The sequence below is a fragment of the Mustela lutreola genome, chromosome X (genome assembly GCF_030435805.1).
Source record: "Mustela lutreola isolate mMusLut2 chromosome X, mMusLut2.pri, whole genome shotgun sequence".
NCBI classification, from domain to species: domain Eukaryota; kingdom Metazoa; phylum Chordata; class Mammalia; order Carnivora; family Mustelidae; genus Mustela; species Mustela lutreola.
In genome coordinates, this window is record NC_081308.1 from 103,044,948 (window position 1) to 103,067,983 (window position 23,036).

General features: G+C 48.0%; 1 protein-coding gene and 1 long non-coding RNA gene across 2 annotated transcripts; one reads left to right on the forward strand and one right to left on the reverse strand.

Moving 5' to 3' along the window:
* Nucleotides 1-516: 516 nt before the first annotated feature.
* On the reverse strand, nt 517-7,514 carry LOC131821044 (rhox homeobox family member 2-like). The gene is made up of 4 exons (XM_059156833.1): nt 7,382-7,514; nt 6,685-7,216; nt 5,338-5,383; nt 517-1,045 (listed from the first exon to the last, which is right to left on the reverse strand). The coding sequence occupies exons 1-4, from the start codon at nt 7,512-7,514 to the stop codon at nt 731-733; spliced, it is 1,026 nt and encodes a 341-aa protein (XP_059012816.1). The 3' UTR covers nt 517-730.
* A 142-nt stretch (nt 7,515-7,656) lies between these two features.
* Nucleotides 7,657-14,623, forward strand: LOC131821651 (uncharacterized). Its single transcript, XR_009349957.1, has 4 exons — nt 7,657-8,648; nt 8,905-9,116; nt 9,821-9,897; nt 14,235-14,623. It is a non-coding gene; the product is annotated as an uncharacterized LOC131821651 (long non-coding RNA).
* Nucleotides 14,624-23,036: the final 8,413 nt, after the last annotated feature.

A 23,036-nucleotide genomic window follows, 5' to 3' on the forward strand; every position in this document is an offset into this window, starting at 1 on the left:
AAAGGGAGGACAGAGAGCCCCGTGCTGGCCTTGGAGGGGACCCCTCTCGCGTTATCCTTGCGGACGCAGGACTCAGGACCCTCCCGCCCAGTGCCGTCGCCGCGTCCACTCCACCCGGAGGGGCGGCGGCGGACACCACTTGCGGAGCTCCAGCAGCACGCCCGGCTGCCGCTTCTCCACGAGCCCCGTGAGTAGCCCCGTAGAAGTGTCCCTTCCAGATCCCGGGTGGGCCTCAGCTCCTCAACGCCACCGGGGCTCAGCACAGCCTGGAAGCACACTGTTCTCTCCCTTAGAAGCTGACGCCACCCGGTCTTGCAGGCGGCGCCGTTCCGCTGGGGCGGGGGCGGGACGGTGTGGAGGGCGGGGGAAGACCGGGTGCTGGAGGAGCGGTGAGTCCTTGTAAGTCGGCCGAGGGCACTTGGGGGAACCTCAGATGGCCATGGCCTCCTGATGGTGGCTCAGGCACGCGGGTGCGTGAAAGCAGCCCACCCCATGCACTGACCGCACGGCGCACACAAAACAAATACACAGAGAGTGAATTCATAACTTTATTGAAAAGACAACAAGTGCCCCCGGATAGAGGGTCCGTGACTTTGCACTTCTCTCGAATACATTTAGCGGGCATTTAGTGAACTGCTCTTTCGGGTAAGCGCCACAGAACGGGAATCGGCTGCAAAAGTTGCCCCGTGGGAAAAAAACGGTCACGGAGGCCATTCCGTGGGAAAAGAGCTTACAAGAAAACCATGGACGGGGGATACCCGGGAGCGACCACGGGAGGGCAGCCGCAGGGCGGGTAAGGCGGAGGACGCCAGGGCGGAGGAGGCAAGAAGACAACAGGAAAGGGTGGCATGGGCGGCGGGGGGGGCCCCAGCAGCACTGGCTCGCGAAGAACCCACATGTATTCCGGCTCCTGAATGAGGATGGCATGGCAGGGTCCACCCACGTTAACGACGACGGGGGGGGGCATGGCCACGGGGGGCATGTTTCTGAACCTCAGTGCCCTCTGATGTCTCCTCCACTTGGCCCTCCTATTCTTAAACCAAACCTTCAATCAGAGAGAAAAAGGGATCGTTTTAGTACAGTGAGCATTGAACGTCATCCATGAAAAAACACAGCAGGCTACTCTCTCTGCCCTTGAGCTTTGCAACTGCATGGGGGAAGCTATTTCCTCCTTGCTAAAACAGCTTAGGGAAGGTAGGGCCACGGGCCCCCCTGCAGCTCCCCCCACAGGGCATCCACCATGTGCCAGGCTCTGGCTCAGCTCCCTGCTTTGACTGGCCTCCCACCTTGCATGTGACTTCTCCCCGTTCTCAGCAGCAGGTGCAGCTGAGGAACTGCTCTCAGTCCCTGCTGTGACTTTTACCCCGGGGGATGCCTGTGTCCTCCCAGCCGACCGACAGCTGTGCAGTGGCCACCACTCCCTAGTGACTAGGCAGGTGTCACCCTGCTTCTGGGGGAAGCTCAAAGGCTCTGCTGAGGGGAACAACCCCCATTTTGAAAAGCCCATCTTCAACACAGACTAAGCAAATAATCCAGAGGCACGTGCTGGGTCTTGCAACAACAGCTTTCCTTTATGGATGACAAAAGGGTCATTCCTCTTCTGAAACCTCTTCCCAGTGAAAAAGAGGGCATTGTGAGGGAGGCTTTGGGCATGGAGGGCCCAAGAGCCTGTGGTTGGTCTTGCTGGGACAGAAGGCAGCTGGACACTATCTGAATAATAGATGTTGGGGACAATGCCTGTTTACATGAACTAGGACCAGATTGATGAAATTCTTACACCATTGGCCAGCCAGCAGCCTGGGGGCAGAGAGGCATGCCGCCCTCACTGTGCCCCATTTGGCCTCATCCAGCCTGCCCCACCCTCCAGGCTTTCCTGGGCTCAGCAGCCTGTCAGCTCCCTCTGCTCTGGCTGCGCTTCCAGCACCCTGGACAGGACCCCTGCTCTCTTGCTCTAGCTCACTCTCAATCAATCAATCAATCAAATCTTAAAAAAAAAAAAAAAAAAAGAAATTCAAAGCGCTGTAGAGTTTGGAAACAGAGGAGAACCTTATGTGTTTTTCCTCACTTGCGTCTTGTGACTCCTTTTCCCTTCAGACCCGACTGAGAGAGCAGGGTGCCAGCCCAAGCTGAGGAACATCAACTCACCCAAACTTAAGGGGACCTGTTCCTCTGAGCTTGCTTTGCCTGCTCCACAGGGCAGAGAGGCCTGGGCCTCTCCAGATCTGGGCACAGCTGACTGGGAGCCCAGCCCCTGGTCCCGGGGGCCTGCTTTGTAGGCTGCCCGTGTGAGCTCCCTACCTCTGGTCCGCAGCCCCTCTCCATCACAGATGACACTCTGTGCGGGCAGCGAAGTGAATACACCCACTCTGACTTTTCTATTTCATTTCCTCCTTCTTACTTCTCTTTTTTCTCCCCAAATTATCCTTCGATTCCACTCAGGCGAGAGATGACCTCAATCACCCCCTGATCCATGGACCCACAAATTAGCCATCACCCACTGAGCCAATGAAAAAGTCTTCCCGGGACGCCTGGGTGGCTCAGCTGGTTAAGCGGCTGCCTTCGGCTCAGGTCATGATCCCAGCGTCCTGGGATCGAGTCCCGCATCGGGCTCCTTGCTCAGCCGGGAGCCTGCTTCTCCCTCTGCCTACCACTCTGTCTGCTTGTGCTCACTCCCGCTCCTCTCTCTCTCTCTGACAAATAAATAAATAAAATCTTTAAAAAAAAAAAAAAAAGAAAAAGAAAGAAAAAGTCTTCCCAATCAGCACATGCCAGAATCCAGCCTAACTAAGAGCCGTCCCCACCAGGGACAAATGCCACACAATGTCTTCGTAAAAGGACCACAAAAGGAAGACCAAGATCTCAGGTGTCAGACATTCCTCTCTGGAATGTCCACTAACCTGCTTGGTGGTTTCAGAAATTAGAATGTGAGTCCTATCCCGAAGGCATCATCCTCGCCTGCCGCTTCCCCCTGTGCTCCCAACCCACGGCAGCCACCTGGCTGGACCGGCCTCCGCCTTTGCTAGCTTGCTGGGACCTTGCTGGAAAGTGTTGTTTCTGTCTATTTGCTCTATGAGACCGATTTCAAAGGTGGCACATCCCCCCTCCCATCTCCACCATAAGACACCATCTACTATTTAAGAAGGTTTTCAGGCTGACGGATCTTTCCTCTCTCAGGCTGAAGGAGTTCCAGAAAATGAAGACGTAGGCCCGCCACTCTCCACACCTGTTTGCCAAATACTTAAAAGCAACAGCTCTAAAAATAAATTAATGAAATTTAAGATTCTTTAAGTAAAACAAAATATTTTCTTCAGTTGAAAAGTGAAATTGCCTTCGTCTGAATCCTAGAGCAAGAAATCATGTTATATTAGGGCGCCTGAGTGGTTCACTGGGTTCAGCGTCTGCCTTCAGCTTGGGTCAAGATCCTAGAGTCCCAGGATCCAGCCCCATGAGGGGCAGTTCCCTGCTCAGCAGGAAGCCTGCTTCTCCCTCTGCCCCTCCAGGCTGGTGGGCTTGGGTTAGCTCGGTGGTGTGCTCACTCACTCTCTCAAATAAATAAAACCTTTAAACAACAACAAAAAAGTAATCATACATATTAAAAAAAAAAAAAAGCAACAGACCTAAGACACTTGCACTAAAAACAGTTAAGAATAAAAATAAAGGTTTGAACTTTTAAATTAAAAAAAAAATTTATACTGACAGAATAAAATTGTTTCGTCTGAATCCTAGAGAAATAAAATCATAATATTAAGAGGGAAAAGCATAGCAGGAGCCCCAGGCGGTTGTACTCGACACCCTACCTTCTGCATAAGTCTCAGCTTCACTGGACAGAAGGTGGTTGCTTATCTGCTGTATCATATGTGTGAAATCTTCCCTCAAGCCTACGCCAAAATATCTGTAAATTTGCTCCTTACGCAACGAGCTTATGCTTGTTTTCAAAAAATTAGTGTAATTCAGCTCCTTAGTGCTTTAATTTGAATGATTTCCACTTCAGACTCCCTCCCGACGTGACCCGATGATGAAGAGGGGCCCGCATGATAACCCTCTCAGGATTGGAGCTGTACGTGAGTAGGTGCGCTTGCGGCTCTCCTTTTCTTTCGATGTGTATAAAATGTCTATGTTTCTGGAGCTATTATTATAAAATAGCATGACATATTATATATATAAACATATATATTACAAAATAAAACCCATTATAAAATGGGGTACAGATAAATGTATTATATATATAATATATACAAGTCACATGAGTAATTATACAGGAATATATATGAAGTACATAAATATACCCTTATACTATAATACTTAAATAATACATGATGATGCTGTTGTAGAGAAACAGTACTACTATAGAATGATATTGCTGTATCAACGTATGACCATACCAATCAAGAACGAGTAGCACTTATTAATAAATATTAATCTGTAATTGGCACAATAAAGAACACTCTACTGGCTCTAGTATATGGCAATTATATACTACATAAGACTATAATAATAGTATCATGGATAATACTTATATTAATTATCTATGAATTACACAAATATATTTTATATTAGCTACAACAATTAGGTCACACTGATATATATATATATATATATATATATATATATGTAAAACTCATCTGTTACTGAAAATACTTAAAAAATATACTTCTGATATTCTGCATATTCCTTGTATATATGTTCAACATATCAAATATATGTTCTGTCTTAGATAAAGATATACGCATCTATTCTATGAAATAATGTACTTCATCCAGTATGTAATTGATATGCATACTTACTCCATTCGATGTATTTCTATCTTACATATTGGTATTAGATATAAATACCTAGGTAGGTTTGTATACAGTTAACTTTACCTATAAAAATAGTGCGTATACTATATATATGCTCAGTTATTCTGGTTACATTTCTATTTACACTAAAATTTAAATTTAAAATTTATATAATTTTAAAATTTAATTTAAAATTTAAATTTAAAAATTTATATAAATACGAGTATTCTATGTCTAATTCAGTGACATCTAAAAGTACATATATGTACAGTTATACAAACATATATGTGTATTTTATACAAGGGATACTATACGATACTGATTTTTCCATTCCTTTAGGAAATCGCGTTCCCTCTGGAAATGTGCAATTTCCCTAGCCTGGGCTTTCTTTCTACCATTCCCTACCCCCCACCCCGAGACCCAGAAGTTCAACACTTATTTCCCAAACTAGCAAAGGCAACAAGAACCGGGAAGGTGAGGTCTAGGACAGAGGTGCCCAAGTCCTGAAGCCTGTTGTAGAACCGCTCCCAGCCAAATGGTTTTTTTCTGGTTTACTGACCTGCACTCTGGCTTCAGGCACGTTCATGAATCTTGCAAGCTCCTGGCTGAGGGGAGAAAATCCCAAGTACTCAGGATTGGGAGTTGGGGGTGAGTTAAAATAGAGGATTTTTCCTTCCTCTTCCTAAAATTTTTCCTCGGGGAGGCGTCCGTGACATCTGATGGAGCAATCTCTACATTAGAAAAAGTCACACCATTTCGGGATTTACAGTGAGATTCAGGTGACCAAGAATGGAAGGAGAGCCCGGCTGAAGGAGGCAGTCCCCAAGAGCAGGGGACATTCTAATTCAGTTTCTTCTCGTGTTACCAACTTCAAAATGAAGAAAAGTCTGAGGATCTCTCTCTACAGACTTTTTAATCCTTGCTCTTACCCATTTTATGGATTAACTTAGAGCCCTCTCATAAGGTGCTGTCCCTCCATCTCTCTCTCTCTCCGACTTTGCCCCCTCCCCTCTGTGATGATCAAATTCGAGTACATTCCCACTGGGTGCTAAGGGACGGCACCAACTGCTGTTCATTCCTTGGTGGTGTTATTTTCAAGTTTTGGTCTCACTGAGGTCCCCCCACATTCCCCCGCACCCCACCCGACCAGCAGACCCCATGCCCCCACCACTCTTCTGGACCCTCTAGGTTGAGCTTTCCCGCAAGCAACACTTTTTTTTCCCCCGCAAGCAACATTTAATTGTACTTTTTTTAACTTCAGATTTTCATTTTAAATAATCTCTACGACCGGCGTGGGGCTCGAATTGAAGACCCCAAAATCAAGAGTTCCAGGCTCAACTCACTGAGCCAGGCTTTTCTTTTGTTTTGTTTTAACTTTCAAGGTTTTTCAAGACCTCCAGCATAATCTAAGGGAAGGCAGAACATTTCGGAATCCAGATAGTTTCCGACTGTAGTCTTAAAAATGTAAAAATGGGTGCAGGGGCCTCACGGTGGGTGTAGAGATTCCTTAAAATGAACAATTTGTACAAAAGTGACGACGAGTAGGTTTCTGACGACGTTAAACAGAGGTAGGCTCTTAAACCATTCGCTCCCGCGTCTCAGACCTGCGGCCCGCGTCCCCGCTAGCGTGCTTCCAGCAGGACCTTCCTCTACCAAGTACGGCGGACACTTTGCGGGCCGGACGCGTTCCAATGGGCGTGAATGTCCGCCTTCAGCCCCCGTCCCCGCCCGCGTGCCTGGCAGCCTGGAGGCGGCTGGCCTTTCTGACCGCGGCGAGGACCCACGCTGAGAGCCCGCCCGCGCCCCCCCCCTCCGCCTGCGCCCCCCAGGGCCGGCGCCTCCCGGGGCCCGCCCAACCGGGGCCCGCGCCTCCCGGGGCCCGCGCCCAGCGCCCCAGTCCGCTTACCGCATCAGCGCGTTGGGATACTGAGTGCGCTGGAACAAGCCCTCCAGCTCGCGTAGCTGCAGCCGGCTGAACGGGACTCGATGGGCCCCCGGCGGCCCGGGCGCTGGTGCCCGGCCTGGGGCGGGGGCCTGGGCCGGCGGGCCCTGCGGCAGCGGCGGCCCTTCGGCCCCCTGTGGCCCCTCCGGCTTGGGCTGGCCCTCCTGTCCCTCCTGCCCCTCCTGATTCTCCAGCTCCCGCTGCCCTGGCGCAGGCAGTAGAAATTCTGCGGCCTCGCGGCCGTCCACCGCCTCTTCGACGCCGTCGCCATCGCTGTCGCCGACGCCATCGCTGTCGCCGACGCCATCACTGTCGCCGACGCCATCGCTGTCGCTGACGACATCGCTCTCCGCCTCCTCCTGGACTTCAGCGGCTCCAGGGCCCTGCTCAGGTGCGAACTCGGCCCCCGCTTCTGCCGCCGCTCCCTCTCCGGTGTCTCCGGGAGCCTCCGGGTCTCCGGGCTCTCCGCTTAGCGACATTGCCTCAGGCTGGGGTTCTGCAAAGGACGAGATCCACACAGAAAGATCAGGGCGTCGGAGCCCGGGGCTGTGGGAAGGAGGGGGTGAGGGTCAACCTCTGGGGGGTGACCGGACCGCTCCCCTCGCCCGGGGACCTTGGTCTCTGGGGCTTGACGCCGGCGCCTGTCCCAACGGGCACGGACCTTGCGGCACTTCCCGCTCCTCGTCGACGCCCAGGCTGAGGAAGCCGGTGCCCTCGTCCTGGTCTGGGCCCGGAGGCTCCATATCCCTGGTGCCGTCAGGCACACATTCCCCGTCAGACCCTGCGGGATCCATGGGTGACCCAGAGAGCGGTGGCCTGCCAACGGGCTTCCGCCAAACGGTCCTGGCGTTGTCAGGTTCCGGAAAGTCTGAGTAGCCGCCCTCCCTATATATACCCCCCACCCCCCGCTGCGGGGGGTGGGTGGGGCCCGCCGAGGTGCGCATGCGTCGTCGGGCCTAGGCCCCAAGCCTGCGTGTGCACTTGCGAGGGTACTCCGGGAGGGAGCACTTGGCCTAGGGCATCCGAGCCGTCGCGGCCTAGCTAGAGAGGCTGAGTCTTCCAGTCGACGCTGGGCTCACACGCCCCAGACTGGTGGTCTGTGTCCCCCACGGGAAGGCGCCACGCTGGATCGTGCCAGCCCGTGTGGGCAGGGGAAGACGCAGAGCCCACGCTAGCTCTGGAGATGCCGCCGAGGGCTTGGGAGAAGGTCCCTGGCCAGCCCTGCGAATCCAGGAGCCGCCACTAGGCAGGGAATAGTCATCCGAGGAATGTGATGGGCTCTGAGGTGGCCCCCTCTGAGGCTTTTCGGGAGGCGGCCCAAGTCAGAGCCCGCCACACCCCCGGGTCCCCGGGAACGGGAGCTGGTGCTGGGGTCTTCTGAGCACGTCTGGTGCCCAGATGCACCGTGCAGATGAAAACACGCTTGCCCCTTCACAGGGGCCTGGACCTCCGGCATTTTAGCCCCGAAGCCACACTTCAGGACAGGGCTGCGAACCTGCACGGGGCTTAGCGCCCCCTAAGTCGGCTCAGACTGGACAGCCCTCCCACGGGTTGGGGTTTTGTCCAGTTTTCCTCGTTCAAACTTTGCTCTTCTCATCGCCACCATGGATGCCGAAACCCCTTCGGGCACAGTGTCTATACCTCCGCCTTGAGACTCTCTCTACGAGCATGCGTGTTCCTTATGGTGGGACCCTTTGGATCTGGGTCATTACCCACTTTCTGGCCTTTGTCCCCCCCCCCCCACACACACACAGACATCCTCTTTCCTGGGTTTTCCAAGAAATATCTTCCTGAGCCCTTGCTGAGGAATAGCTGAATTTCCTTTCTTGTTTGTGTTTTTCTTTTCCGTTCTTGTTTTTGTTTCTTCTAGCGAGGATACATCCTTATTGGTTGGAGAGTTGAGTTGAGCAAGTTTTTGGTTTCTTCAGGTGAGTCCAATAAAGGGACAGGGCCCAGAGGTTTGGGGTATGGAAGGAATCGATGACAGTGACTATACCGTTTGTCCCAATTCAGTAAATGCCAGGTGTCCTGCATTCTTTCAGAAGTGAATTTTACATCCCAAGAAGAAAACCCTAAGTAAATAGAGCTCAGCCTGATGATAGGCATTTTTTTTTTTTGAAATGAAAGAGAGCACGCCCGATTGAATGCTCCAACACCTGTTACTATCCTAACTATTGGAAATAGCTCCTAGGCCCGGTCCCGTGCTGGACAATGTCCCTGAAGGACCCTGCGATCACCGCACAGCCAAGTTCACCACTCTAGTTGAAATCCGAATCTTCAGCATACCCACGGGCTCCCAGGACATCGTGTGCCCAAGGTGCCTCAGCCCCCGCGCCTGAGGGGGAGAAGTGCCCTTGCCTCGTGGTCCTGGAGGATGGCTCAGACACCCACCGCAGGTTTGGGGACCAGTCCCTTTTCACAGAGGTGGTAAGGGATGGAGACCGGACTGCCCCTTCCTGACTGGAACCAAATGTCTCCTCCTGGGCTTTGGTCTTGTTGAGTGCCGCCCGCCCCCGCCCGGCACCCCGTGGCCGGGTACCCCAGGCACAATTTTGACCTGAGGCTATTTATTGTGTGAGAGAGCTCAAGGGCTTCCGTCCTATGCCTGTTGGCCTCCCTGCGGTCTCCGCGTGCCCTTTCCTGTCTCAGTCTCCACGGCGCGGTCCTGTCTGATGCCCTTCAGTCTCTCGTGGGACCCTCGGCCTCTCTCGCCCTACGTGGGTGTCAGGTGTGCTAGCATTTACTTATACCGTTTCCTTCAATCACTTCACCCTTGGCACACCTTAGGAAGCAAATGAAACCTCGCCCTTAGCAAAAATAGCCCCGAGTCACGATTCCTTGGGCCCCGTTCATTGGAGGGGGGCTCTGGAGCCATAGGGATGCTGGTGGCCTCCTGCTCGCTCATCCCTTGCGATCTGGCAGAGCTGCCGATCTGCTTGGTCTCACTCTGCCCTGGTTTCCTCGTCTGTAAGAGGAGAGCAACAATCTCGGCAGTGTGCTCCCGGAGTGACTGAGATGACACACGGGAACTATGGCTGATGGCCCTGCCCTGCCCTCCCCCATCTGGACTGCAGCCCGTCTTCTGTTTCTTTACTCACAGGCGCCGTGAGAGCAGAGAGCCGCTGGTTCGTCACCAGAGGTCGGCAACGAGGACAGATCGTGATCTTGTGACCCAAGGTCTCTAGCCTTACCTGTCCCATGGGGCTCTGTTTCGGTTTCTTGGTTTTTTTTGTTTTGTTTTGTTTTATTTTTCTTAAGGAATCTGTCTACCCAGTGTGGGGCTGGGCCCCCTGGCTCCAAGATCAAGAGCCACGGGCTCCCCCACCTGAGCCAGCCAGGCTTCCCCCACCGGGTCCCTTGGTACCTACACGGGCTTCAGGCAGTAAACCTGTGTTGGCCGCTGGGTTTCCAGGGCCCTCTGCCAGGCAGTGGGGGGAAGGAGTCCGGTGAGACCCAGCCAACCTGGCACCCTGGTTCTCCCAGCGCACGGGAGAGACAGAAGCTGGAAGTGATGGAGTCCCAGCACCACTAACGGGCTCTGTGACCCAGGTAAATCAGTTGACCTGTTTAAGGCCTCCCAGGCCCCCTCTGAGAGATGGGGATCAGGATGGCCCCTGCTCTCCCGAGGGGAGCTATGGCTCATACTCAAGGTGATGCAGGTAAGGCCGAGGGGGAAGGCTCAGTCCACTGGAGCCCACGCTGGAGTGAAGGGGCGAGGACTGAGTGGGGTCAGGCTGGACGCGGGCCCTCCCTGTGGTCAAAGGAGCCAGACAGGGCGTCTCAGCCCTGCTCCGGAGCGGAGCGATCGGACCTGTGCTTGCTCGTGCTGGTGACCTCCCAGGAGTGTTCCCCGTGCACTGCAGCCTGGCTCGTGGGCCTTACCGCTGTCCCTTGAGGAGGGCTGGGCGCTGGGTGCCGGGGGTGGTAGAAGCATCGAGGGTTTTTCCTTTTCGCCTTAACCAAGACAATGCAGGCTGAGAGAGGTTCGGTGACTTTGGCAAGGTGGAGGGGGCCCAGGAGCCAAACCTCTGCAGCGACTGGTCCTAGCAGCCCCTAGTCCAAGCCGATTTGGCTTCTGTGGAGTCATAGGGCTTCCCTTCCACCTCAGAGGCCGTCAGAGGCCGGTCTGTGGCAAGCAAGCTGTGCCTTGAGCTTCAGGGCCAGGGGTTAGTGTGAGCGGCCCCAGCATGGAGGAGAGGAGATGTCTGAACTTGTCTCGGGGCACCTGGACACGGCCGGCAGGCTCTAGATTCAGAGCTGGAGAGGAAGCTAGAGAGAAGTCTACAGGGAACTCTGTATTAAGGCCAAAAGGTTGCAGCGTCAGGTAGGGGCCGAGTTCGAGGAGGGCGTTGGAATGTGTACCTTTGGGATGATGGAAGCTGACAGTGGTCGGGCATGGGGGCGCCCTCATGAAAGCGCGGTTGTAGGATGAGTTTCCGGGGCAGGGGGAGCCTCCGCTGGCCCCTGGCTCCGTTCATTGCAGTTAGTGGGAGTGGGGATCAAGGTCCGGAGCCAGAGCCCTTACTTGGAGGCCACCGGTGTCCACCAGGTACGTCGGAGTCCCCTGGAATTGGAGTGGGAAATTCCGGGTGTGGTGGCATTGCAGTCCTGTGTACCTTTCATCAGTAGAGGGGGGACAGTGCCCCTAACGACCCCCTCCCACCTCAGGAAACATCCAAGGAAAGACCAGGGACTTGAGTAGCGTAAGCGGCTGTGGACTTGGGGCACACGCTTCTGGTTCAGGCACAGCCTCGTTCGTCTTCTTTCCTGTTCTCTCTCTGCTCACTGCATGGCAAGGCTGACTGTCCCCTTGCCTCCATTTCCCCAATGGGAAATAGGGCAGCGATCCCTGTCACTACCACTGCCACTGGAATAATGAGAATCCTCCCACGGACTTCTTATGAAGTCAGAATGACGTATGGCAAGATGGCTGCCTTGTCTCTCTCCTTCCTTCTCCTCTTCTCTTTCCTCCCTCCTTTTCTGCCTCCCTCCTTCCCTCTCTCCATTCTTTCCTTTTATCTCTCTTCTATCCATTCTTCTCTTCTAGATTTTTTTAAAAATTATTTGACAGAGAGAGACTGGGCAGGCGGTCAAGCAGTGGGGAGCCAGTTAGGGAAAAGCAGACTTCCTGCTGAGCAGAGATCCTGATGACAATATGGTGCTTGATCCCACGACCCTGGAATCATGACTTGACTGAAGGCAGATGCTTAACCAACTGAGCCACCCAGGCACCCCACGGCTGTGAAAATTTAAAGGAAACTCAAGGCTGGGTTGCCTGGTAGGCTCAGTCGGCAGAGCCTGTGACTCTTGATCTCAGTGTTGTGAGTTTGAGCCCCCTGTTGGGTGTAGAGGTTACTTAAAAAAAATGTTTTTTAAATCTTTTTAGAAAATGAAAGAAACTCAAGACAATATGTCTTTTCATTTCTACATCTTTATGTGTGTGGCATTTCCACAAAAGAGAGCCATTTCACCGACATAACCACAGTGTCATCCGAGCACCAAAATAGCAAAAATCATCTGTCGAAATCAGCCCCCCGGCAGCTACATCTTGACTTCCCTAATTGCCTCAACAATAACTTTTTATAGTTGTTAATTTTAGAACTTAAGGGGCACCCGGTGGCCCAGTTGTTGAAGCATCTGCCTTCAGCTCAGGTCATGATCTTGGGGTCCTGGGACTGAGCCGTCTCTGGCTACACGCACAGTGGAGAGTCTGTCTCTTCCTCCCCCTTCTGCCCCTCCCCCTGCTTGTGTGCATGTGCTCTCTCTCAAATGAATAAATGAAATCTTAGCAATAAATAATAAATAAGGTGTGAGAGTTCTGTATTTCTGTAATACGGTGTGTTCATACACCACTTATCATTCATGTAGGGAAAGGGACATTGTGTTTTCTTTGAAACATAACAGCTTAATCCACCTTTTTTTTAATCCCCTTTTTAAAAAACAACTTTTCCTTTTCTTTCCTCATTGTATTGTATGCATCTTATATACATTGCCTTAAATCATAAGGTAGAGAATAAGTGAATGAATGAATGAATAACAGAAAAGGTAATTAAGGCACAGAAAAGCGAATCCTTCTAAGTGGTTCAAGTACAAGAAGAAATGAGAAATACCTGGCTTGTACCTAGTGATTTAATCTGCTTAATCTGAATCCAGAAATATTGCATAAACATACATTAATGTGAATCCTTAATTCAGCAGAATGTCCACAGTATGGGGTTATTTTGGCTAATGAAATCTTATGATGGGGACACCTGGGTGGCTCAGTCATTTAAGCGTCTGCCTTTGGCTCAGGTCATGATCTCAGGTCCTGGGATCGAGCCCTACATTGAGCTCCCTGCTCAGCGGGGAGCCTGCTTCTTCCCCTCCCTCTGCCTGCTGCTCTGCCTACTTGTGCTCTCTCTATCTCTTTCAAGTAAATAAATTTTTTAAAAATGTAATGATGAACTGAGAATGAACACACAGCTTATGTTTTTTTATTTCCATCTTTTCCATTGACGAGAAATGTGAAAACATGTACAGTACGTTTTTCTCTCAAATTCAAAAATTTATTGACGTGAATTGAATATTTAAGTCAATGAGTTTCATTATGGCCCCTTGTGAGTTGTGTGATCTTGGGCATGCTATTTAATCTCTGTCTGTGCTAGTTTCTTCGTCTGCAGAAGAGGTTCAGGGTGATTCGTGCATGTTGCTTGGCGAGGTAGTGGTTCACAATGAGCCTTCGGAAAGCTGTGGCTCTTATTACTGTCCATTCATGTTACATGTGGAACACCATCCAACTGTGTTGGGGGTAATAAACAATGTGGAATACTCAATCTTGTGCAAAGGACCCTAGAATGCCAAATAAGTATTAAGAGTTATTCAAAATATCATTTGTCGGGGCATCTGCGGGGACTCAGTCGGTTGAGCGACCAACTCTTGGTTTCAGCTCAGGTGATGTTCTCAGGGTCTTGGGATCAAGCTCCACGTCAGGCTCTGAACTCAGGGGAGTCTGCTTGGAATTCTCTCTCTCTCTCCCCCTGTCCCTCCCCCTGCTTATATGCTGTCTTCCTCTCTCTCTCTAAAGTAAATAAATCTTAAAAAATACACACACACACGTGTACACACACGTGTGTGTGTGTGTGTGTGTGTGTGTGTGTGTAATTTGTCTATTGCCCGTGGGTTAAGCTCTTTTCCTGGTTCTCAGGGGAAGGTATGGTGAGAAGAAGCAGGGTGAGGCTAATGGACCTCGATCTCTGACCTTGAATTTGGTTGCTACTCTTCAACAGCTACCTCAAGACCGTGAGCTCTCTTTCCTTATCTTTTCACAGCCCATCTGAATCAGGATGGTGGCCAGCTTTCTTGTTTCTTGCTTAGAATGAAGATTTATTGTCTTTTTACCTAAGGTTACAGGGAGTTTTGAAACTATATAGAGTGCATTCATTTAACAGAATGTCAGGCTCTATGTGAAATAGATGGCAGAAGATCCAGGTGTTAAACTGAAATTGTTTTATTTTTTATTTTTTAATTTATTTTAGAGAGAGTCTACGTGTGAATGAGCATGAGTCGGGGCAGGTGCAAATAGAGTGGGAGAGGCAGCACATTTCAAGCAGACTCCACACTGAGTACGAGCCCCCGGTCAGTCTCCCTGCTCATCAGGGAGCCTGCTTCTCCTCCCTCTAGTGCTCCCCCTGCTTGTGCTAGCTTGCTCTCTCTCACTGTCACATAAATTAATAAAATCTTTTTAAAAAAATATTAGAACCTAAGCTTTATTGTGTCCATACTGATAAAATATGGGAGAACTCGAGTCATTTGCATATAGAATTCTAGCCTTAGGAGGGGAGGAGGAAGTCAGAGGTAGCCCCAAGTTAACTGTCACTGCTGATGGTTACAAGTCGTAATAAAACGGCACGGATTTTGTGTTCTCTGCCCCATCTCAGCAAACCGTGGACTCTTCAGGTTGTTCCAGGAAGCTGTATCATTTTCCATACTGACCCCCAGCCTGAAGCCTGGGACAGCAGGTTCCTCTCCTGTAATCCGGTGTTAAGGGTAAAATTCCATGATTTTTCTTTAAATTGTGTCTGATATACTAGACCATTAGGACCAGGAAACTTGTAAAATCACCACTGTTCATGGCTCCATGTGGTGAAATAGATTTAAATGTAAAGCTTGTGTTTAAATATTAAGTATATTTATATAATAATATATATTTGTATATAGCATTAATTATTATTTATTATATATTATATAGAAAAAACATATTTATATATAATATAGTTTTTGTTCTATATTATGTATAATTGTATACATAAACATTTATATAACAAAAATATGTTTATTTAATATTTAAATTAAATATATTTAAACGTAATGGAATATCTTTTGGCCTTAAAAAATTAGAAAATGCTGTTTACAAAAACTTGGGTGATCCTGGAGGACATTATGTTGAAAGAAATAAGCCAGACACAGAAAACACAAATAGTGCATGATCTCACTTACATATGGAATCTAAAAGAATTCAACTCATAGAAGCAGAGAGCAGAAGGGTGGTTTTCAGGACCTGGGGTTTAGGGGAAACAGGGAGATGCTGGAGGAAGAGGACAGAATTTCATATATGCAAGATTAATATGTTCTGGAGTTTGTACACCATGGTGATTAGGTTAACAATAACAGCTTGATATTTGAAATTTGCTAAGAGAGTGGATCTTAATTGTTCTTACCAGAAATAAAAAGCAAACTAGTGAGGTGATAGGTAGGTGTGTTAATCACCTTGATTTGGGCAATCATTTCACAGTGTATACACATATTAAAATACCAAGTTGTACACCTTAAATATTTGCAATTTTTATTTGTTACACCGCCTTAAAGCTGAAAGAATTCAGATAAAATGACACAGAAATAGAGGAAGAAAATGATAAAGGTGATAAATAACTCCACGTGAGGACATTTAAAGGAATATCTACAACAATAATAAGAGGAACAATAACTAACCATCATTTAGGAACAATAGCTAGGCTTCTAGAGCACTTAGGAAGGCCTTTTGGTTCTCCTCTGCACCTTAACCCTTATTCTCCACCCTCCCCAATTTCCAACAAAGAATTTGCATTTATAAATCGTGTTATTATTTCAAATGGGAGATGTCTGTTCAGCACCCAGGAAGTGGTGGAAGCGGTGGTTGATTGCCTACTTAGTGTCCGGCACTCAGAATTCTTTGATGAATAAAGCTGGGCTCCTAGTCTGCCTTCAGCTCCGGTCAGGTCATGATCTCAGGGTCCTGGGATCGAGCTGCGCATCAGGCTGTCTGCTCAGCAGGAAGCCTGCTACCCTCCCCCCCGCCTGCCTCTGCTTACTTGTGATCTCTCTCTCTGTGTCAAATAAATAAATAAAATCTAAAAAAAAAAAAAAAAGCAGGGCTCCTAGAGCACACTTAGCATGATAAACACCGAGAAATGTACAGAATTGTTGAATCACTACATCATACACCTAAAACTAATGTAACACTGTATGTTAACTACACTGGAATTGAAATAAAAAAACTTTAGAAAAAATAGGGTTCCTTCCTTCCATGAGCTTAATTTAGTGGCGGAAAAAAATGTGTTCTGGAAAGAGAATATAAAATGAGTAAATTCCTGATGGGAGGGAGATCTGGCTGTGACATCTGTCACCCCACTGATAGCCAGGGCTGGATCACCTGATCTGGCTGGGAAAAAAGATAAAGTAAAATTAAATTAAAACAAGTAAATTCCAGAGGGCAGGAGGTGCTTGGCCATGTCCTCTCCAAGTTGGGAGGTGGAAGGTTGAGTGGGAGACCAGGTCGCCTTACGAAGGGACCAGAGTAAGAGTGAGGATGTAAAGGAGTAGGATTTATAAGGGCTTGACGCAGATGGATGGAAGATAAGGATGAAAATGGGTGCAAAGAAGGCAGAAAACTCTTAAATGGGATCATTCCCGATCTGGATGAACTATGAAGGGGACGTTGAAACCAGGCAGGCTTCTCAAGGGGAAGGCGCATCCTTCTTACTCACTTCCTCCCTCTCCTAGCCCAGGAGGCCAGGGCTCTGCGCGGGGAGCGGCCACGACAGAAGGGAAGGGCGTGCCCCATGGCACAGAAAGCAGAAGTTGGCTGCGGGATCAGTAGGACTGGTTTGGGGATCCTTGATCGAGGCCACTCCGCTGATGGCTCAGGCCGTTCCAGTTCCCAGACCGAAGGCAAGAAGGCAGATTTGCTGTGCTCAGGACTCTTAGTGCCACGCTTCCCTCTGGAGCCCTTGTTACTGCCAGCCGTTCCTTGGCTTCCAGGATGCAACGCCACGCATCTGCCCAAAGCAGAGACTTGAAACTAGTGCCAGGGAAGTCAACAAAGCCCTTCCCGTGCCTAGAGTGGGCTCCTGCTCGAGACGGGACCAGCTGTGTGCATCTAGGGAAATGAGACACGGAGGCAACACGTTCCCTGCACCCTTCCGTTACCTCAGGACCCTCTTGGAGTCTAAGTTGAACAGGAGACTGGGTCTTTTCTCAGCCAGGTGCCTGAAATGACTGAAGGTAAGGGCGATGGGCCGCAAGACATTTCACAGACACAGTCATTTCCCCTTTGGACAATAGTCAATTCAGCTTGCATTAGGGTGTGTGTGTGTGTGTGTGTGTGTGTGTGTGTGTATCACATATTATATAACATAGGGTGTGTACTGTATCATGTACATCTGCGTATATGTGTGTGTGCATATAAAAATGGCTCTGGGCCGCTGGGGGAATCAGTTCCTTAAGTGTGGGACACTTGGTTTTGGCTTAGGTCATGATCTCAGGGTCCTGGTGAGGTTGAGCTCCTGCATCAGGCTGGGCGCTGGCTCAGAACAGTCGGCTTGAGAGACTTTTCCTCTTCCTCTTCCTCCTCCTCTGCTCCTATCCCGCTAGCGCTCTCTCTAAAACAAACGAACAAAAACTTATAAAAAAAGGAATGGTCAAGTCAGAGTACATTTTTAAAAAATATTTTATTTATTTACTTGACAGAGAGAGATCCCAAAAAATATATTTTATTTATTTATTTGAGAGACAGAGGAAGAATGAGCAGGGGGAGAGGCAGAGGGAAAGGGAGAAGCAGACTCTCCACTGAGCTGGGAATCTGACATGGGGTTCAATCCCAGGATCCTGGGATCATGACCTGGGCCAAAGGCAGCCGCTTAACTGACTGAGCCACCCAGGCACCCCCTCTTTTTTTAAGATTTTGAATTACATTTTAATTATGGATAAACAAAAATATATTTTTCAATAAGAATGTTCCATGCAACATTTGGGAAATACTTATATGAAAACATTATTTGTCATTTGTTTGAAATTCATATATAAGGGAAAGTTTTATGCTTTATCTGCCAATCCAAGTTTATTTCCCAATCTTGAAAATCAAGAAGATTAAGGGGTGCCTGGGTGGCTCCACTGTTAAGCGTCTGCCTTTAGCATAGGTCCTGAACCCGGGGTCCTGGGACCAAGCCCCATATCTGGCTCCCTGCTCAGCAGAGCGCTTGCTTCTCCCTCTCCCTCTGCTGCTCTGGTACTTGTGCTGTCTATCTCTCACTATCTCTCTCTCTGTCAAATAAATAAATAAATAAATAAATAAATAAATAAAATCTTTAGGAGCACCTGGGTGGCTCAGTGGGTTAAAGCCTCTGCCTTCAGCTCAGGTCATGGTCTCAGGGTCCTGGGATGGAGGCCCGTATCAGGCTCTCTGCTCTGCAGGGAGATTGCTTCCTCCTCTCTCTCTCTGCCTGCCTCTCTGTCTACTTGTGATCTCTCTCTCTCTCTGTCAAACAAATAAATAAAATCTTTTGTTAAAAAATCAAGAAGATGAAAATATTGATGCATTTAAAAATTTTTGAATTTCTTTTCTTCTGTTATTTTATATAATACTTTTGATCATAAGTGATAACTGACATTATGAAAATTCAAGGAATTCATAGACGTCCAAAGCAGAAAGAACAAATCTACTCACATCTCAGGAAGAAAAAAAATAATCAGGGCTGGTATTGGTGATATTCAATATTGTTTGATATTCTCAAGGATATCCCTAGGCACACAAGGATGAAGAAGAAAGGGTGAATGGATGCATGTATGTAGAGAGAGAATCTAATAAGACTGGAATCATACTACATATGCTTTTTAAAAAGTATTAAATTCAAATTATACTTCATTTTATTTTGTTTTATTTTTAAATTTTAAAAAACTATATATTTATTTATTTGACAAACGCTTCTCGGCCTTTTGGCTAAGATTAAGTGTATTTATTGGACAGAGAGAGTCACAGTGAGAGAGGGAACACGAGCAGGGGGAGTGGGAGAGGGAGAAGCAGGCTTCCTGCCTAGCAGGGAGGGCGACGTGGGGCTCGATCCCAGGACCCTGGGATCATGACCTGAGCCTGAGGCAGACGCTTAACCGACTGAGCCACTCCGGCACCCCAAATTTTACTTCATTTAATAGAAGAAAAAGAAACATAGGAGATCGAAAGAACTGCTGAACTTCAGGAAGTTGTTTCTTCACCACAAGAGATACTAGTTTCACAAAATCACCCTTTTTTTCTTCTCCAGAGTACTCTGAACTTCTCAGTCTGTTACCTTGTCTCTAAGGCATAATATTTCTTTTTTTTTAAAAGATTTTATTTTTTTATTTGACAGAGAGATAGAGAGAGCGCACAAGCAGGCAGAGCAGCAGGCAGAGGCAGAGGGAGAAGCAGGCTCTCTGAGGAACAGGGAGCCCAAAGCAGGGCTCGATTCCAGGATGATGGGATTGTGACCCAAGCCGAAGGCAGACGTTTAACCAACTGAGTCACCCAGGCACCCCGAGGCATAATATTTCTTAAGACTCTCCCAAAGATACCCCCTTATCCTTAAGAATAGCTACAGAATGTTCCAGCAAGTATGATCAGGTCATGTGAGGTCTGATTTACTACGTAGGACCTCCTGTCCTGGACACTCAGATGTCTTGGTCCTCAGGGGTCAGAAATTTGAGATCAGAACTAGATAAGCAGAGTGAAGAATGAAGTTAAAGATACTCACAGCCAGGGACAGAAAAGAGAGAACAAAGCTTATATGAGAGCAGGACTTAGAAACAGAAGAGGGTAGAACAACGGCATCCTAGGACGGCGAATTGAAGAGTTTGTTCTTTCTTACTTTCTTACTTTTCAGTGCTTTCAGTGACATTCTTCTGCTCCAGAGAATGAAATTGTTTAATGTTAGCTTCTCATGCAAAGGTTGCAAATTGGCAGCTGCTGCCGGCATCTATCCTGCAGAGCTTTTTTGGATGGTCAGCACGCTTTTCGAGAAAACAGATTTCAGTTAGGGGTGGCTGAGTGGCTACCAGTCAGTTAAGTGTCTGCCTTCGGCTGGGTCATGATCCCAGGGTCCTGGGATCAAGCCCCACATGAGACTCCCTGCTCAGCGGGGAGCCTGCTTCTCCTTCTCCCTTTTCCCTTTTCCATTCTCCCCACCTGTGCTCTCTGGCGCTATCTCTTTGTCAAATAAGTAAATAAAATCTTTTTTAGGGGTGCCTGGGTGGCTCAGTGGGTTAAAGCCTCTGCCTTCGGCTCAGGTCGTGATTTCAGGGTCCTGGGATCGAGCCCCTCGTCGGGCTCTCTGCTCGGCGGGAGGCCTGCTTCCCCCTCTTTCTCTGCCTGCCTCTCTGCCTACTTGTGATCTCTCTCTCTCCCTGTCTCAAGTAAATAAAATCTTTAAAAAAAAAAATTTTTTTAAAGGTATTTCAGTTAGTCGTCAGCATTTTTTTTTAAAGATTTTATTTATTTATTTAACTGAGAGCGGGATCATGAGTAGGCAGAGAGGCAGGCAGAGAGGTGGGGGAAAAGCAGACTCCCCGCTGAGCAGAGAGCCCAATGCGGGGCCCGATCCCAGGACCCTGAGATCATGGCCTGAGCCAAAGGCAGAGGCTTAACCCACAGAGCCACCCAGGCGCCCCCAGTTGTCAACATTTAAAGAATGGAAGTTTTCATATAAATATTTGGATTCGGGACCAGTCTTGAAAAATCTGGAAAATCGGCAGTCTTGGCCCAACATTTGCTTTAAAAAAAACAAAAACAAAAACAAAAACAAAAAAACCCAAGACATATTTTGTATTACGTGAAATGTCAGACATACACAAAAGCAGAGAGAATCACCATCTTATGTAGTCATCTCAGTTTCAACAACTATTCTTACCAGCCTTGTTTCATCCATACTTAACCAATTCAACATACTTGCATAAACTCCTGGATTATTTTGATGCGAATCAAGACATCACATAGTTTCATCTGGAGATATTTCAGTGTGCAATTCTAATCATGCCTCTTTGCGTTATGCCACATATACCACAGGTTATACTGTGGTGATAGGATATACTATGCAATAATAGTAGTGAACATTTTTTAAAGATTTATTTGAGGGGCACCTGGGTGGCTCTGTGCGTTAAAGCCTCTGCCTTCGGCTCAGGTCGTGATCTCAGGGTCCTGGGATCAAGCCCCACATCGGGCTCTCTACTCAGCAGGGAGGATTGGGGGGAAGAGCTGAGGGAGAGAATCTCAAGCAGACTCCTCAGCAAGCGCAGAGCCCAATTTAGGGCTCGATCCCAGGACCCTGAGATCATGACCTGAGCAGAAAACCAAGAGTCGGCTGCTTGATGGACTGAGCCAGCCAGGCACTCCAGTAAAGAACATTTCTTTTCTTTCTTTCTTTTTTTTTTTTTTTTTTTGAAGATTTTATTTATTTATTTGACAGACAGAGATCACAAGTAGGCAGAGAGGCAGGCAGAGGGGAGGGGGGAGCAGGCTCCCTGCTGAGCAGAAAGGCCGATGCAGGGCTCAATCCCAGAACCCTGGGATTATGACCCGAGCTGAAGGCAGAGGCTTCTTTAACCCACTGAGCCACCCAGGTGCCCCAGTACGGAACATTTCTGAGGACTTCTTCTGTGGCTAGACATTGGGCCAGGTACTTCTGTATGTTATGTCGTTTCTTTTCTAATCAATTCTATGGCAGATACTTCGCTATTATCCCCCTCTTCTAGAGAGTCTCCACACACAAGTCCTCCCTAATATAGATACACATACATATACATATGAAAATATATACTTATATATAAATATAACATTTATACATTACTAATATGTTATCCATATCATAGAAAAATTTAAATACTTACATAAATAATTTAATTTTATTTATTTATAAATTTATATTTATTTTACTTTTAATAAATTTATTTATTAAATATATATATATACAATTTTATACAGAGATTAGAAGAAGTAGTTTCATTGTTTTTGTTTTTTTGTTTTGAGGAAATCTTATTCGCCCTGGTAATATTAAATTCCCATAAACTGGGGTTCTCATATCTCATTTTCCACTCATGTTAGGGTCCATTATCAAATGGGATATGTGAACCCAAAGTTCAAAACTTTTTTTCCAGGAGCGCCTGGCTGGCTCAGTCAGTGCCGCATGGCAGCTCTTTATCTCAGGATTGTGGGTTGGAGCCCCGCAATGGCTACAGAGAACACTTAATAATAAAATCTCCTGGGGTGCCTGGGTGGCTCAGTGGGTTAAGCCGCTGCCTTTGGCTCGGGTCATGGTCTCGGGGTCCTGGGATTGAGTCCCGCATCGGGCTCTCTGCTCAGCGGGGAGCCTGCTTCCCTCTCTCTCTCTGCCTGCCTCTCTGTCTACTTGTGATCTCTGTGTCAAATAAATAAATAAAATATTTGAAAAAAAATAAAATCTCTTTTTATTCTTCATTTTTAAAAAGATTTTATTTTATTTATTTGGCAGAGAGAGAAAGAGGAAGAATGAGCATAAGCAGGCGGAGCGGTAAGCAGAAGGAGAAGCAGATTCCCCTGAGCAGGGAGCCTGATGCAGGACTTGATCCCAGGACACTGGGATCATGACCTGAGCCAAAGGCAGACACTTTAACTGACTGAGCCATCCAGGCATCCCTAAAATCTTTTTTTTTTTTTAATAGATTTCATCTGAGGCACCTGGGTGGCTCAGTGGTTTAAGCATCTGCCTTCTGCTTCGGTCATGATCTCAGGGTCCTGGGATTGAGCCCCACATTGGGCTCTCTGTTTGGCGGGGAGCCTGTTTCTCCCTCTCTCTCTGCCTGCCTCTCTGCCTACTTGTGATCTCTATCTCTCTGTCAAATAAATAAATAAAATCTTTAAAAAAAAAAGAAAAAGAAAATTAAAAAAAAAGATTTCATTTATTTATTTGAGAGAAAGAGAGAGAGAGTACACACACAAGTCAGGGTAGAGGCAGAGAATGTCTGCAGACTTCTTGCTGAGGAGTCTGATTCAAGCTTGATCTCATGACCCAGTGACCTGT